The 17,853-nt window shown below is 35.5% G+C and overlaps 1 protein-coding gene across 2 annotated transcripts in view; it reads left to right on the top strand.

The window, feature by feature from the left end:
• Positions 1-789: 789 nt before the first annotated feature.
• LOC135688880 (uncharacterized) overlaps positions 790-17,853 on the top strand; it is a 24,132-nt gene continuing 7,068 nt past the window's right edge. The window contains exons 1-8 of one of the 2 annotated variants that reach the window (XM_065205931.2): positions 790-1,346; positions 4,895-5,131; positions 7,000-7,056; positions 9,055-9,178; positions 10,599-10,756; positions 12,182-12,277; positions 13,981-14,038; positions 14,865-14,920. In XM_065205931.2, the coding sequence (XP_065062003.2) occupies positions 1,097-1,346; positions 4,895-5,131; positions 7,000-7,056; positions 9,055-9,178; positions 10,599-10,756; positions 12,182-12,277; positions 13,981-14,038; positions 14,865-14,920 (1,036 nt within the window). In that variant the 5' untranslated portion in view covers positions 790-1,096. Of the gene's footprint in view, positions 1,347-4,894; positions 5,132-6,999; positions 7,057-9,054; positions 9,179-10,598; positions 10,874-12,181; positions 12,278-13,980; positions 14,039-14,864; positions 14,921-17,853 lie in introns of both variants that reach the window. The other variant, XM_065205930.2, reaches the window with a different exon arrangement.

The following is a 17,853-nucleotide window of genomic DNA, read 5'->3' as shown; positions in this document are numbered from 1 at the left end:
TCGTGACAAGGCAAAATAAATGCCTGGTCGTGAAAATTGTTTGGTATTCATATTTATCATTTTGATAAAAAAGCTGTAATTCTGTTCTTATGTTAATTAGAATGTTTCAAAAACTTAATTTTACAATGGCCCGTTGTAGTTAGAATTTTTGCAAATTGGAAAATATCAATCCCACAATTTGGAAAACTTCAATTAATGATTTTTTGTAGTTTTTATTTCGTCAACAACTCTTCCCTCTTTAGACGTCAAAACTGTTGACTGAATTCATCAAAATTGCTCGTTATTTGATCAAAGTTTCGCACGAGACTGATAAAATTTTACCGAGTACACTCTCTTTTTATAAGAATCAGTAAATTTGAGGTCAGGCTGATTGTTGTAATTTTTTCGCTAATCTGCCCAGGACACAAGATTGGGTTGTTTTAATTTGTTCTTAAATTAAGAGGGTGTAAGCAGTGCAATTGCTAGTATTTTCACTCTAGGGAAGTGTTAAGGCCTCATTTGCCAAGAAAATGAGTGAGACAGCTTTCATTTATCGATAAGTTTGAAAGTTCACCGAAACAAGCGCCCTCACATGGCTAAAAATCCTCGTTTTTGAAATGAAACTTTGTTCAAAATTGCTTTTTACTGTAGCTCAGCTCAGCCTCAGTTTGTTATTAATTTGTTCTTAAATTTCGACCAATTTTGAGGCTCGTGTTCTTCTAAAATTGTTCTTATAAAAAACAATGTATTAATTCTCATTCCTGCAAAAATCTTCACAGGTACATCCTTCAGAAAGATGACATTAATCTATAGAATGCGCCAGCTTTAGGTGGTAGCTCATTGCGGATGTCAAATGCGAACTCCAGCGATTTAATCTATATCATTATTTTTGCTAGTATTTTTCCGTCTAGGGTATAGCTTAAAATTTCATGGAAGTGCTGGGGATAAGATAATCGTTGTGTGCATCGGATGATTCAAATCGATTTGCTAACAGGGCTCACTAACTTCCTCTTCGCTGCTTCGAGAGGGCCTTATCAATACCGAAGGAACTGGCCTAACTCTCTTGCTAGCGTGGAGTTGGCTTAAATTTCAACGACATTTGAAGTCATGCCAAGGCATGGATACGGAAATAACCGATGAAAAGCCCGTTGCAGGACAAAAACAAGAAGTTACTGAAAATGAAGTTCACATAACAACTGAGGAATCAAAGAAGTCTAATGGTTCAGTTTCTAACGATAAACAAACCCATCGTGGCGCTGGAAGAAGCACTTTGTCAATAATAAATCGTCGTCTTAGACTCATTTTTCGTCCTTGGAAGTGGAGAAGAAAAGCTAAAAGTAAAAGGTCACACAAAAAGGATCAGAAAGGTAATTTTACCGCGTGTTATTGGGCTTTTTCTGATCATACGAGCCATTGTGTTTCATGAAAAGTTTTTAAAAACGTATCGAAGTCAACAGATAGGCAGAAGTTTTTAGCATTAATATGAATATTGATAAATATTTCCAACTGATTTAAAGATTTCAAAGCGAAACGTATTTTTTTAACAGAAAATACAGGTGATAAAAAAGGAGTCCCGTGTTTATATAGGTATATGTTTTACACCCTAATAAATTTAATATAACTTACTAAGTTTCCTAATTTTATACTTATCCATAGATGAATTTATAATTTTATTTGTCTGATCTGAAAGTAAAGTAGAATGGCCTGATAGTAATATAAACCTGCTCTCATAAAAGTAATAGACACTTTGATTGATATATGAATTATAAAGTGATAAATTAACGAATAAGGTGATAATTTGATAAAATATTATTTTAAGTAACATTCTTCTAGAGGTCATTAAATGAAATCTCAAAGCCAGGGAGCATTGTCTTTTCCATAGACATGGTTGAGTATAAAACTAATAATTATTTCCACCTGCCTGACATGTCTGCCAGACAGAGTTGTTTGTCATGAGATTATTTGTTTGTTTGTGATCTTATTTTAAATTGCATATAAGTTTTAGTCCGCAAAGCCCTCTTTTAAAATATCTTTCTCATTTTACTTTCACAATGATAGCAGACCTGGCCATTTGAAGAGAGTAATAGCCATACTTCTTTTCTAAGGCTGGGAGAAGCACTCCTAAACTGTTCAAAAAACAAATTGCTCTCTGGAAATCAATCTTTTCTTTTTTTCTGTTTTTAGTAGTATATGATTACTGCTCTCCTGCTAGAAGCCTTATAGCCAGGTCTCCATTGTCCAAAGACCTTTGTTTTTGGGCTTTGGCTTTAAAAAAACAATTATTTTGAAACACACTAATACTTTTTCATCTGACACCCTACAAATTAATAAATGTGAGGTCATAGGTAGAAAACTAACTTTCAGTTTCTAGTTTTGTATTTAAATTCTTGTTTTTATTCTTTATAGGATTTTAATAACATTTAAATAATGATATATATACAGTGTTTGTTGAAAATAAATTATGGGGCACAAGTTATAACAGATAATTTAGCATGCCATCTTAAAACAGATATGATTTAGTATGCTATCTTAAAACAGATAGCTTAGTGAACTATTTGTTTTTGTCTGCTGTTTGCCTAGTGTGCAGAGTATGGCATTTCATGAAAAAATCTTGTGTTTGTACATCATTTCAAACATGTTTACTGTGTGGAAACTTCCTTTTATTCATCATATGGTATCTAAAATAACGCTTTTTTAAATTTGATGTGTAAATTCAAATTTTGGCTTACTATTTAGACTGGTTTGAAGGGACATTGTTCTTTTGTACAGAAAACTGTTCATTTATTAATTGTGACAAATTATATTTTCTAAGTTAAAGCGGTTGAGAATCCTCATAAACTGTATCATTTTGGAGAATTAATAATTTTTAGCTTGAGTGTTAATAATGGCGATGATGATGTCCATTATCACAGCTTTTCAGTGTCCTAAAACAACCTTAAGCAGCTAGGTGATAGTAAATACAAATTATGTTAATAACTTTAAAGTTATCTCAAAATTAAAAGATTATCCCAAAATGTCTCTTACGGCTAAGAATCATTAATGTGACAACTGAAAAATAATTGTCCATATAAACATGAAATTAATGGTTTTGGATATAAATCAGCCTAGTAGCAAAAGTCAATTTAAAACTTCTTTAAAATAATTTTACACATCATCCTGTCATTATGTAATACATCATTCATAAGCCCATTTCTTATTGAAAACATTTGAATCCCAATCTTTCTACTTAAATGTTTAGCAGGTACCAGACTGTCTGTGAATGGCTTATATCTTGATTGTTGGGTTTATTTTTGACTTGCCTCAACTTTCTGGCTAGTTTTTTCATGTTTTTAACTTTCCTGATATTAAGAAAACACTTTTTCACAGCTTTTTCATCTGATTTAATTTCATAATCATTCATGGTTTCTCATTTCATCAGCCATTTTTGTAGCATAGTTTAAGGGCCAATCACATCAACCAAATAGATGTTTATTATGCACATTATATATTGCCAAACTAAAAGGTCAATTTTTTAATGTTGTTGTATAACAGATGAAAAGATGGTTTAAGTCTTCTCTATTGATTTCCTTTTTTAAATATATACAAAACAAAACTGCTTTAATAAGCTCAAACAAGTGTTGAGTACAAGATGTATCTTCCTAGCCTGTACTTTATCCAAGTTTTCAAGGACTCAACATCGTTGATTTCCATTTCCAGTAGCATATTCAAATGCACTAATCTCTTCATATCATTATTGTATTATATTTCCATTGTTTCCTAGATTGGTCTTATTTTTATGAGTATAAACTTCCAACTAAATTAGTGGCGATCTTGATGTTAATGGGCAAATCAGCCTTGTTGCACTACATATTATTTGGAATAGAATTGTTTATTTTCCACTTTCCCTGGCTGTATCACTTGCATTTCTATTTTTCATGCTGATCATCAATGCTGTTTTGCTCTAACTAATTTGTTCTATTTTTGAAGGTAGAAAAATGATTCAAATATTCAAAAGTAGCACCTGCTATCAACCTAATTTTATTTGGCATATATATTTGTTTTATTTCTAGTTTCTAATATTGAGCAAATCATTGACATTCAATTTACCAGTAGCCACAAAGTAACCAAACAGTTTACCTGCAGATGTGGTTGCCAGTCAATCGCCAGTTATACTCCACCAGTCAGAAGTGGTATTGTTTAAATCAACAATGATAGCCCATAAACCACAAATAATACACTTCTATATTCAGGGTTCAAAAACATCCTCAAGAGATGTCCTGTCCCAATAATGTGCTCTTAAGGGTGACATCATAATGAATACATTACAGAATCTTTGATTTTTGACCATCTAATCTAAAAGAACCACATAAAGTACATAAGGATGTGGATTATCAGTTGAATATGCTAATAATTAGGTGTGATATACCCAATGAAATGTTTAATGTTATTCTGGTGTGGTTCATAAAAACATGAACAGTGGCCATATTTCAGTAATGTGATTTGTATTTATGTCTTTCAACGATGTGGAATAAACCTATGCTCATGTGGCCATATCTCAGCCAATTTGTGAAACATTTAACTGATTTTCCAGATTTAGATATATTCTATGACAGCCATTCCTAACCTCTGGCCTGCGGGCTATTAATAGGAATCTGTCAAGGGCCAATGAAAGATATATATTTTAAGGTTTAAAAAAGAAATCATCTCAGGCGAGTGTTTCTAACTCTTGGCTAATAGATCTCCTCTTCTTCTTACTTAAAGTGTTCTACTTCTTAGCTGGAGTTCTCATAATTGTGTTGTTAAGAAAATTCTAGAACCCTAGACCGAGCATTTTTAGCAAATCTTTGCTCTTAATTTGACAGATTGTATAAATGTTGTTCTCAAATGATTTTATATATATTTAGCATAAATTCTTATGTGTTTCTTGAATTTTCAGATGGGGCAGTATGCAGCAGTTCGCAAGAAGACTTGACTGAAAAACCCGATGAGGTTAAGGAGAGACAGCTAGCTATTGTGCCTTATGTAAAAAGCCCATTGAGTGTCGACTACATAGATGGGACGGTGTCAAATGAAGATAATGGGTCTCATGAAAATGGAAATGTTAACATTGGTGGTGTCCAGATAACTATTGATTCACATTGCCATGATTCTGATGAGGAAGAAAAACATATTGGTAAGTTCATAGATTAATTAAATTATCACATTATTGCTATATAATTAAATATGTACCAAAACTTGATGGCTAACTTTCTTCATCAAACTGGGATAATTGTACATTGGTGATACCGCAAATGCTATCTTTTTTGTTGGTATGATTCTGATAAAAAGCAAATAAGGCCATCTATTTTTGAAGGTATATATATATATATATTTTATAACTAGGAATCATGCAACCATGTTAAGATTCAGGTTTAAAAACTGTTTAAACAGAAGATTTGCAAAAATATATGTTTCAGCATCATCAGATATATTTTAGGATGAAAAAGTTGTATTTTCATTATAAATATATTTTTCATCGTATTCTTTTGGACCCTTATTCTGACGTTTTATGCTCTGAGGAGTGTCAGATAAAAAGCTTTTAGCCAATATGTTAAAAGATGTTTGCATTTTTCAAAGCCATTGACAGTAAATCTGTTACATCACAACAGTCTTGCCAGTCAGCAACAGTAAATCAGATAGCAAAGTATCATTTACTGTAATTCACTGTAAAGATATGCTTGTATGGGGGATGGGGGGGGGATCCCCATCACTTTGGGAAAGATGGTTTTTGGGTTTAGAACGAAAACGTTTTTGTATCTCAGGGTGAATGGGAGAAGAAATAGCCAGCCTCTATGTGCCATAGTCAAATGAATAGGATAACTTCAGTTACCAGATAGCAAGTCATAATGGATGTGTTTTAAACTTAATTGTACACCCTTGGAAGTGTATGTGTTGAAGGACATGTTATAATATATGAGACTTTGTTATAGGTGCCTCAAATTAAAACTAAGTAGTGTGTCGCCACTGGATTACTGTAAATGTGTCTTCGGTTAAGGTTAAGTTAATTTAAATCACTTTCAGTGTTGTTTAGATCATCAGGATTACCAAAAGTTCTATGCTTTACCCATAGTTCCATGCTTCTCTTCGGTATCCTTGGAAACATCGGCCATGCAGTAGTGGAAACCACTTAAAGGCTCTTGCGCAGCCGGCATGCTTAGCGGCAGCTGTCTTGAGAAATTGACTGTATTTTATTTTCATGCAGTACGATATTAGGCCGGTTTTTGAATTGTAGTCGCAAAGCATGCTGGTTGTACAATAACCTTAATTCTGGCATCGCTTTCAGTTGGCAATTATCGGATTAAAGGCGACTTTTCTTGAAATTTTAGATAGGAATTATAGGTATATCAGGTTATAGATAGGAAAGTGCCTGAACAAGATTTGAAAGGAAACAAGAAAGGCTCTGTAAATATGCTGGATGTGGTTTCAAGGCTGTTGATGCTTGTTTAGGTGTAATAGTTAGTGTTTTGGAGGAGGCTTTTTGGCCTAATAATGCATAGGATTCGTTGCAGCGAAGTTCTTTAAATCTACGTTCTATTTACTTTTGATCAAACAAATCTGGTACGACTTTGTTAGTGGTGGCGCAGGCTAAAAGCAGTGAAATTTCAACGAATTTGGTTGCGTACTTTCTTCTATTCTACTTCCGAAGTCAAACTATCAGATTTTTAGATAATTTTCCGAATTGTTACCTGCCGGCTATTCGGGAGATTCATATTTTATCGCGCATGAGGCCATGGTGAAGCCAATTGAAATGATACATGATGCGGTACCATGGAAACGCCATCTCTAAAACTTTTTTAAAGAAATGCCAACCTATAGGTGAATCTCAAGCATTTTTCTTGCAATGTGGGTAAATTCATTCATAGAGTGACACAGCCTTTGTTTACGTCAAATTTCATTTATTTTTTGTCGTTATTTGTTTATGAGAAAAGGAAGGCGAAGCATGCATTATTCCTGCACTTAAATCTTTTGGTTTGCTATTACTAATATATCTTTCATTCGTAGATGTCCTTCCATGCTCACCAGATGCAGAAGAAACTAACATCACATCAGTTGGCAGTGGTAATAATCCTATTTTTCTATTACTTAAAAGAATACATTCTTCGCACCTCAGTATATCGTACTCTCATCCACAGATGCTATTTGGGGCAAGCAAAGCAGCGTGAGAATTGGAACTGCCGAGAAGAGTGAGGGGAGGGCGGAGGAAAATCGAAACGAAAAACTAGGCCGCTTAACCTCCTCCTTCTTATTTGCAGCTCCTCCGCTCCCCCTATTCTCCTTCTCTTCCGCAGTTCCCTTTATCCTTTTTTCCCTACTGAATATCCCTCCTAAATATCCCCTGTGGAGGAAAATACCTTTTTGCCTGCTGCAGACTAAAAGCTGTTTACTATAGCCTTCCACAATTTGTCTGCCTAGAGTAAAATATGTGAATATTCTTCAAATACGCATAAGAAACCTGCTTTGAAGAAAAACTTAATCTTACTTTTGTGTATGTTTGTCAATAAAGTTTAAAATTTTTCGAATTAATATTAATGCCAACCATTATTTTGATTTCTTTTCCCAATTCTAATAGGACAAGACAAAAAAGTTGAGAGTTTTTCATTGTAAATGTTTGTCAAGGTTTGTTTTAATTAACCAGAAACGAATGATATACCATCATTTTTCCAAAATGATAGCGACTCTTTAAGTTCTGTTTGTAAATACCGTAAGACGTAATGATCCCTTCAATTTGACTCAATGTGTTTTCGATTTGACAAGAACAATGGCCGACTGTCTTGTTAGCTTCTACCGGATTCACACCTTTGCTATAAAACAGGCGAGATGCAGATTCGTAATGAGATGAACTGGATCTTATACCTCTTTGTTGTGACCTGTTTTAAGTTTGTTTTGATGTGTCGTTCGTTGTTGAGAATGAGTTGATTAAAAGAAGCGCTTGAGGAAACAATGTGCTCCACCTCTCATTCGTTTCTTCTCGGAACCCTACACAGGGATGCAATATGTTATTACAGATACTATGTTATTACATAACTAAGGAAGATGTTAACCCTTTCCAGCCAATAATCTTAGTTTCCAGCCCTTAGTTTCATCGATTTTATGCCGGTAGGCAAGATGAAACTCCGAACTAGCAATAATATCGAATTATCTTTATAATAGCATCGTGTCTGGACATGTAGCTTGCTTCCAAGTACGCTGTAGCTCGGTCTAAACCAGTCAACGTACTCAAGTAGCTTGCTGTAAACCAATGAAATTTATGCTATGTCTTCATGCAACGTTTAAAGTTGCCTGGTCCATGTTGCTCTGAATACAGTTCAAACTTTACTTAGAATAACCTATACAGACATAAGCAAGACTTCCATGTTGAAGGATTATTGCGATTTAATTATAGTGTAAGTTACAATTAATTTTTTCTCAACACTAATCAGCTCGCATTGTTTTTTAACAACTCAGATATTGTTTATGTTCGTTAAGAAGAAAGCGCAAATGTCAACAAAGGGCTGATTCTCAAGTAAATGATCTTGCTAATAGGCAATCAAGATTTGTCCGCTGTGCTATTTTATGCAACGAAGTATACCTATAGGAAAAGCCTCTTTGATATTCTGAACCCCCCCCCCCCCTCCCCCCTATCTGTGTGTGGATCCTCCATCAGATGTGAGAGGCGCTTTTAGTTCCATCGTTGAGATGGTAGAGCAAGGAAAGCACATTATACATTATCATACCTTGATAAACATTCAAGATTTGTAACTTAACTGAACGAGTTTTCAAAGATAACTTGCTACCCACTTATTAAACTGCTGATTATATATTGTATGTCACGTGATTACAATATGTAATGCGACCTTAAAAGTTTCTTACTACATTTGTACCGTTAATTTTTGGTACTCAACAATTTATAATTGTTTCTTTCTCCATATTTCTCCATGTTTCTTTCTCCATATTTCTCCATGTTTCTTTCTCCATATTTCTCCATGTTTCTTTCTCCATATTTCTCCATGTTTCTTTCTCCGTATTTTAATGTCTTTGGTTGTGTCTTTCTTATCATTTGGTTTATTTATGTCGTAGATTTGACAGTGAAGATTCCACCAAAAGAAAACTCGTCACTGGGTGGTCCACCTGCTGTGGAAACTGTCACATTTGAACCATCAGCTAGTCCTAAAGACTTTAAACCGAAGCCTGTTGATAAAGGGTTTGTGTTTGCCGATGCATTTTATTTCCTTGTAACATTATCTTCCCAGCTGATACTCTTTTTGCATTGACATTCTGCAGATTGTGCTGTCAAAATCTTTAGGCTACGGTTATACGATACTGGATTGATTTTCATATCGGATTTTTATCAGCAGAGAAAGCGTATCAGATTCGTCTCTTTACACAGGGTGGAATGTAGTGCGGGGCGTTTCGGATTACTTTTCATATCGCTTTCACAGTGGAGTGATTTCACTACGCAAAAACATAATAGGCTGATCTGATGACAAGATCGGCTGGTAAAGCATGCGGGCGAGTGTTACACTCTTTTTTATGAGAACAACTGTTTTAGAACACGAGCCTCAAAATTGGTCAAGTTAAGAACAAATTAAGAACAAGCTGAGGCTGAGCTACTGTAAAATGCAATTTGGAACGTTTTATTTTAAAAATGAGAATTTTTAGTCATGTGTGGGTGCTTTTTTGGTGAATATTCAAATTTATCGGCTAATGCAAGCAATTAAAGGTTGTCTTATTCATTTTGTTGGTAAATGAGGTCTGATAACCTCCCTATAGCGAAAAAACAAGCAGTCGCACTGCTTAGACTCTATTAATTTAAGAACAATTTAAGAACAATCCAGTCTCAAATTTTCGAAAAATTTAAGAACAGCCAGCCTGAACTTAAAATTACTGGTTCTTATAAAAAAGAGTGTAGTGCATCTTTAAATAGATTCAAAGTTTCATAAGTAAATATCCTCAAATTGCTGATTACTTATATAATTACAAAATATTGAACTTTTGCGTAGACAGCAATCATATATGCATCGATTCATTAATACGCATTTTGGTGTACAGAACAGGAAGGTTCAAAGTTGCTCCTCCAAGTTGCACGCCTAATGCCGTCTTTAATAATCGATTGTTAACCAATGACGGCATTAAGCGTGAAGCGCAGAATAACAACTCGGAACATAAATAGAAGCCCAATTTTCGTGACATATTTAAAAATATTAAAGGAAAACTGGCGATTCTGTAGCACACTTTGGTGTTTATAAGACGATTGTTCTAAGTTGCAACTACGTTTTCCGCGTTGTACTCACTTAGCAGTTGCCTGATGGTCAAATTAAGCGTGAAACTCAGAGTTACAATTTTGAACCGTCCTGTTCTATACACCAAATAGTGTGTACAACTATGGGCATACAGTATCAAGCATTTTATGACAGTTTGGTAGACAACAATTTTCATTAGTTTCTTTTGATTTTCATTCCGTAGAGATTTCAATTCATTTTTTTAATATTTTAAATTTATTTAATTTTTATATTATCTTTTTATTTTATTTTGTTTTTATAAATTTCATTTATTTTTATATTCATACATGCCATATATATTTTTCTTTATCCTTTGCAAAATTTTGATAATCGTATTTTCAGGCAAAATTTCGTCGTTAAACCAGATGATGAAACTGACAGTGACGTCAGCGACAAAAACTCAGAAGATGAGGATCCACCCCCCGTCCCACCGCGAACATCGAGCATTTCAGCCTCACAACGAGTCACTGCCAATGTATCCGACGATAAGCAGAATCGAGGTAGCTATTATGATAATTGCCCTGAACAGCACAACGAACCTCACGACATGTCATTCTATAGCAGTAGCTCTGAAGGTAGTGACGAGGAGGAAGAGACTGACAACCACGTCGTCACAGGTATGACATACAGGCATCAGTTCATTGCTTGTTACCAAAGTTTACGGACAATATGGGATGCTGTTTTAGTTAAGAGAGATGAGCCTGGTTTCAGGGACAGGTTTTTGTTAATAGTCACACGTGGAAGACTCATCTCAGGACCTAACCCTCATGTATCTCTAGAAGGTTCTTGAATAGCTGGCAAGATGGCCAGTTTGCTGAAAAATGAATTAAACGGGTCGATAACCACAGCTTATCTCGTTTATCAGGGCCAGCTCTATCTCGGCTACCAGAGCTGGCCTTTTCTGCATGCAATTGCCGTCTCAAATCGTTGTACTTTTAGTGGTACAAAACTTGAAAATGGCTTTGAAAAAAGCAAACATTCGAGTAAACTAAAGCTTTTCGTCTGACACTCTTCAGAGTTTAAAACGTCAGAACATTGATCGAAAACTCTACGCTATTGTGTAGACAGAAGGAGTTCGTTTTCACCTTAGGACTCCATTGGTAACATCTCGATAGGCAAGCGGCACTGATTGGTCAACCTCAACAGTCATGTGCTGGCGTTTCTGATTGGCCTATTTCGAACCACAACTGGGTATATATATATTTCCTAGTGTAGAATTTTCCATCTATGTTCTGACGTTTTAAACTCTGAAGAGTGTCAGACGAAAAGCTTTAGTTTACTCAAATGTTTGCTTTTTTCAAAGCCATTTTCGTTGTACTTTTCTACGACTATCGACATCTTGGCAAATATAATCCATCTCAGAAAGAAGGACCAGCCTTTCTCATACAATCAGGCTTTTGCTGCTCGCACCAATAATTTTTGTTAATTTATTAATTGCATTGTTTTGGAAATATTGAATTGGCCTGAAAAGATAGTTGGAAATATTGAACAGAGATTTTTCGATCAAGTCAGGATGAACCTGCAGCATTTTAAAACTTTTCAGATTTAAAATTGAAAAGAAAAAATTGTTGAGGATAACCCTTTCAACACTCGTGGGGAAGCACGCCAGTATAGTCTATTTTCAACTCGTCAGATTTGCAACATATTATTTTCGTAGCCAAGATATCCAATTGAAGTTTAGCGTCACTTTAGTTGGACGAGCAAGGGCTGCGAAATCCCCAAGACGTCTGTCAAGGATCGTTAGTTGATTATAAGTGTTATTTTTATTAAATTTATCAAATAATTTTTTCCTTACATTCTAATGATGAATGCAGCAATAATTATCTGACCTTTCGGTCCATTGCTAAGATTTTTAATCATTAAAGTGAATTGATGTTTTTATTTTGTCAACCGAGCTGGCTAGAATTTTCGTTTTTTTTTAAAAGGTTTGGCTTCAAAAGTAAAGCGATCGGACAGCCTCGCCTTGAAGCTGAGAGCGCGCCCATCACTTGATGAGCTTATTAATAAGCATATTATCGAGAGTAAGTTGTTTGAAATCTTTACTGCATTCGCATATTCTATGCCTGAACCGTTGTGCGTTAACAATATGCTTCTTTAAGATATTACGAACTGATAAAAACTGTTTGTCTCAAGTTTTATCTCGGCATTCGCTTTTTATAAAAGTCTAATGTAGATGTGAAAGAGGAATGGTTGAGTTGCAAAAGAGTTGTTGTTGATATTTTGTTGACCTAAAGTGCTGAATGGAAGACTATTGATTGACAGCTGTCTAATCCTCGGCCTGTGCGTGTGCTTCACGATGTTTCGTTGATTGACAGCTTTTTTAGTGTAAAAACTGTCAAATATATTCAGGAGCTGAAAAGATAAAAAATGTGTACTTGAGGAATGCTGTCATTGATAGTTGACTTTATTTGATTTTGTTGGGAATACTTTAATTGAATGATTTTTTTATCTGCATGTCACTCAAAGCAGAAAAGCTCAAAACCTTTTGTTGAAAACAGATACTATAGATGTTTAGTTCTATAAGCAGTATTAGATACTATCAAACCCGAGGATATACCAAATTTTTGTGCGACTCATTTGTAAGTCTCCCAGTTGAGTTATTCTGCTTATTACTTCTAAATGCTAAACGTTTTGCTGTATAATTTTAATTAAATTGACAGAGTCTATTACACGTGGATAAGTCTCTTTCAGCTCATCCATTCTAGGTTTATTCGCAGTTAATATGGTTTGCTCATTATCCCTAATGCTAGCTTTATCAACATTATTCGTACCAGATTTTCAACCACACTTTCTCATAATTTCTCAGCTGTTATCAATTTTGGCTTAATAAGGCTATTATGCTCTCTTGCAATGTCAATGAAGCGGTTACTGTACATGCATTCTGTATACTGAAGAAACACGTGACAGAATTTTTCATCTTTGAACTTCGATTGATCAGAAAGCTTTTTCTAGATTACCCTTCGAAAGATCCCCATCCACTTCTGTGTGTCCCTCTTTTTGTCAGTCTCTAGCCTGTACATGTACGTATTGATCTAAAGCCTTCAACTGGCTTGGTCTGATCTTGAAATGGGCTTGTATGGATCTTTCAATTCCAGATTGTACCATGAATTCCCAATAGATCAGCAATATGGTCCCTGTTGCTCTTAATCATTTACGAATTACAAGATGCTACTCCAGTGCTCTTCCTTTCCAAGTCACAAACTCTGTTCCAGAACTCATCCTTCCTCCCAGTATCTTGTAAAATTTGGAGCACACTACCTTCCTGCTTCCAAGACTTTTATAGCTTGTCTTGATTCAAATCTTAATTGGGCGAACTTGATTGTATGCTCTCGGACTTTTCCCTGACATCCCAACTAAGAACGGATACCAACCAAATACCTACAGAATTAGAATTCAATAGACCATATAGGAGATCGCGATGCCATGAGTGGGGCAAGATCTGCAATAGGTACAATAGCTGCCTATGTCATCGAGATTTTGATACCCCACTGTAGCTCAAACAAGGTCCATTGTTAATCAACGATTTTCAGATTTTCATTCTAAAAGTATTTTTCTATTTTTTAAGAAGTTTTACGGCCGGAAAAACTAATATATCTATACAGAGTTAACTAATCGAAATCGAATGAAGCTAAAATATAGACTCATGCTGTCTGTGGCTTGTTTGAGATACCATGGCTGACATTTTATTCTCCTAATGTGACAAATCATTTCTTTTTATATTCAGCTCAAACACCAGAAGAAAGACAGGAATTCCGACACAAAGTAGAGTCAAAGATATTAAGGTTAGACTTGCCTGTTTAGTTTATCGTCAATTTTTGTAGAGAAAAATTAATAAGACTAAAAAGTCATTTGTATTTGGCTGCTCGCAAGATCAACAAGCGAAGTTATGATCAAAGGTAGAGCCCGGAAAACATAAGGATCGTACATTTTAGAATCGTTGAAAGAACATTAAAATCGAAAAAATTCTTTCCGAGGCTAATCTTTCTGGTTGTAGGGGGCTGTTCTTTTTTTGTTCTAGGCTAATGTTACCTTTATCCATTGGGGTTATAGGGGTATGGTCTTATTTTTTCTAGGCTAATGTTAACCCCAGTAATTATTTTAGAACTTACTAGTTTAAGTTTTCAGGTTATGTATATGCAAGGTTAAAAGTTAGGAGGGTGAGCTGAATTAAAGCTGGAAGGATGGGAGCGCTGAATTCAACATGAAACACGACTCCCTGGAAGAGCAGCAAATAGGCCCTAACAAAAACTACTACTTTTCCTCGGTATAATTATATATAGATAAATATATCATAGAGTTGAAGAAAGTAAGACTACATGGTTTATCTCTACAAGCCTGTTTCGAGAGTAACTCACTCTTCAGGAGATGTTTTATAGATAAATATATATATATATATATATGTATATCAAGTTGTACGATAGCTTGTATTTTAACGTATGTTTTGGTTATGCTATGATTTCATATGAAATAATATATTATGAGCACTACAGGTCAGCAGAAAGCGATACTTTTGTTACCCCCTGAATAGCCATTTTTGACTTTGTACCATTTGGGACTCTGTACCATTTTTGACTCTGTACCATTTTCATTAGCTGCTTTCATTTCTAGGCGTTTAAGCCAACGGCCGACCAAAGAGGAGTTAGAGCAAAGAAATATATTGAAAGGTGAGTCTCAATTTTCATATTAAAATCCTTTCAGCTCCAATAAAAGCGTTAAGCAGGCTCGCAGTGGGGCAAAGGGCTGTGTTGCAGAGGTTAGTGCGGCAGTGGAGCAGTGGTGCAGAGGTCAGTTGGGCCCCGAGCTGAGAGGTGCTCCATTAGTCAGTCATAGTTATAATGACGTCATCACATAATCTCTGTTTTTGCCCAGGTTCCAGAAAATCTCTCGATGGGCCTGCTGTTAAACCAAACTGATAGGTCTATGTTTGTAAGAAGGCACTTTGAGTGAAGAACATGCAAAAAGATGTCTGCCAGAGTAAATTAAAAGTGTTATGGAGTAATAGAGAGGGCATATTTAATTACGAAGAGTAAGAAATTAGCAAATGCATGCCTATAGGTACTTGTGTTGGAAAGCTGCGTGATGAAATTAGAAAAATACTACCCTTCTCTTCACACTCCCCCAATTCCTTTGGTTTTTCACAATTCTCCTTGTCCCCTTTCAACATAAACCCTCCCCTTGTACATATCCGCATTCTGATACCATACTTTCTTATTAGCACCAGACTTTATTTTCTTCAAAATTGCGACCCTCTTTTACATATAACCGCTTCAAGCTGTCAGTCTTGTTCTTAGTGTCTTTTCTCGACCCCTTTTCTCTGCTCTGGCCCACCATGATCCTCGAAAACCTCCTCGTTATTAGCTAACTAATATTTGTTGTGGGCACTTTAGAATATTTTTGTTATCATTAAGCGCTTATGTTATCAGTTACATCGTGCGAAGACCGAAGGACTTGAAAGTTTGCCGCAATGCCTTATCAATCAAAACGCATATTCATAAAAATGACAACGTGAGATCCGTAGAAAGGATCATTTTCCTGTTAGGACGTCTAAGCGTGACGTCATGTGGTATTGAAATTAATATTGCATAACCTGTTTGAATACGTTCAATCCATCAATAAGAAAAAAGTTGCCACCGAATCGAATTAACGATCATATTGTATAATTGATAAGCCTAATATTGTATAATTGATAAGCCCGCACAGCAGGTTGATTCATTGGCAGTTGCTTTATATCCCAAGAGCACCGACTAACTTTCTTTCTTGCTGCAACGGCAATGTAAGATAACACTATGGTTGGAACTCGTTGAGTTGCCTTGCGGATCCAAGAGCACTCATGTATGTGCTCAACGATGTAGTGTGGTATTGCTTTGAGAACAGGCTGTTTGGCAGTGTCATTAAGTATATTGCTGTTGAGATCGATGATGCATTGTTTCGCTTCATGAGGCATATCAAAGGTAGGGTAAGCGATCAAGGCATTCAATGCGATTTCTTGTGCTAAATACATCTATATAAATCTGTTAACTTGAATTTGTAATCCAACACTCAGTGCCAAAAAAGAGTTAAGTCGTGTAGAATTAATCCGACTTTATATTGGCTGACAAGCTGGTTTCACAAAAGGGAGATTTTCTTCTCGTAAAATAGCCACAGTTTTTAAAATTGGATGCAACAAAAGAATGCCAAAATTGAATCACGTTAAGTCATACCCTTGATATCTCAGACTTTTACTTAGTCGGCCTGACTTTCGCTTCCCATTGGATTTTCTCGCCGTATTTCAAGTGAAAAGTCATGTCATACCCTGGATAGGTCGGATTATTTCCTTACCCCCTTTAAAGGTCCGAGTTTCACCTGTATTGATATTAAATCAATATAAGGGATAATCTTAAACACAGATGTGTGTATATTTATTAATAATTTATTCCATCATCTTCTTCAGGTCGGGATCTTTTTTGCAAACAGTCAAGTGATATTTTATCTGTTTTTATCACCTTTTCCTAATGTGTTGATGGATGGTTTTTAGGCCGCAATATAGAAGTCTCGTAATGACGTAGATAAAGAGTTGGATGAATCATTTAATAAACGAAAGAATCATTGGAAAATAAGTATATTTGAACCTTAACAACTTGGGCTTTCAAGGGTCATAAGGAAAGGGTTTTTACTGGAGTACGAATTTTGATTCAAATAAGGTAGGAAGACCCTTTTTTTATAACTAGTTTGGTCGTTCTGGTCTTAGATAGCAAGTTTGATTTCATGTAAGTCCATGCCTTGTGTTATCGCTGTATTAACATGATAACAACTTAATTCGTTCTTGCTGAGATAAATCGTGAGATATGTACATATCTGTCAGGTCTCAAAGCTTAGGCAGCCTTTCCACTGGCCTGGGTTAAAACATATCCGGGTTAAAAGTTATCCGTTAAAAGTTATCCGTTTCTACGTCGCGTTCCCACTAACCCACTTGAAAAACGGATAAGTTTGAAAACTGGTCTCAAAGTGGTTCAGTTTTTACCCGGGTATCTTTTGACCCACCTGCGAGGTAATGGAAACGCCGAACCCGGATAACTTACAAAGCTACCCCCAGCTCAACTAAAACACTAGCATTAACCCCCTGTAACAATGGTAAAATCAAGAGAGAGTTATCGTTACCCATAGAGATCCTATCTCTTTGTTGCTACCTAATGTGACACCATATTGAATTAAAATGGCAGCTTTGATATGAGATCTGTTGAATAATTTACAATGGTGGTTATTGGCCTTCAAGATGACTTTCCAGTGCGATTACATCGAAAATACTTGCCGAATCAATTTTTGAAAACACCAGACACAGAAACATTGATGAAATAGTACTACCTTCAAAAAATGATGTTTTTATCCTACGCCATTGCACGTTGGAAACTAGATTTTCAGGAGGGTAGGTGGGTAAATCTTGTTGTTTTCAGGGGTTGATTAAGGGTTTTTCAGTAGACTAAGGAGTTTGTTGGTATTGGGAGGGGATAGATAAGCGGTGTTCGTATAGAATGTTAACACTGTATTGCTTCAGTAAGGCAAGTACCGTTATAGGCAAGGTGTATTTTAGCTTTTTCTGCTTTAAATGTGCAAGTGAACT

The sequence above is a fragment of the Rhopilema esculentum genome, chromosome 9 (assembly GCF_057945365.1).
Source record: "Rhopilema esculentum isolate cy_ngs chromosome 9, ASM5794536v1, whole genome shotgun sequence".
NCBI classification, from domain to species: Eukaryota; Metazoa; Cnidaria; class Scyphozoa; order Rhizostomeae; family Rhizostomatidae; genus Rhopilema; species Rhopilema esculentum.
This window is presented reverse-complemented; position numbering and strand designations above follow the sequence as displayed.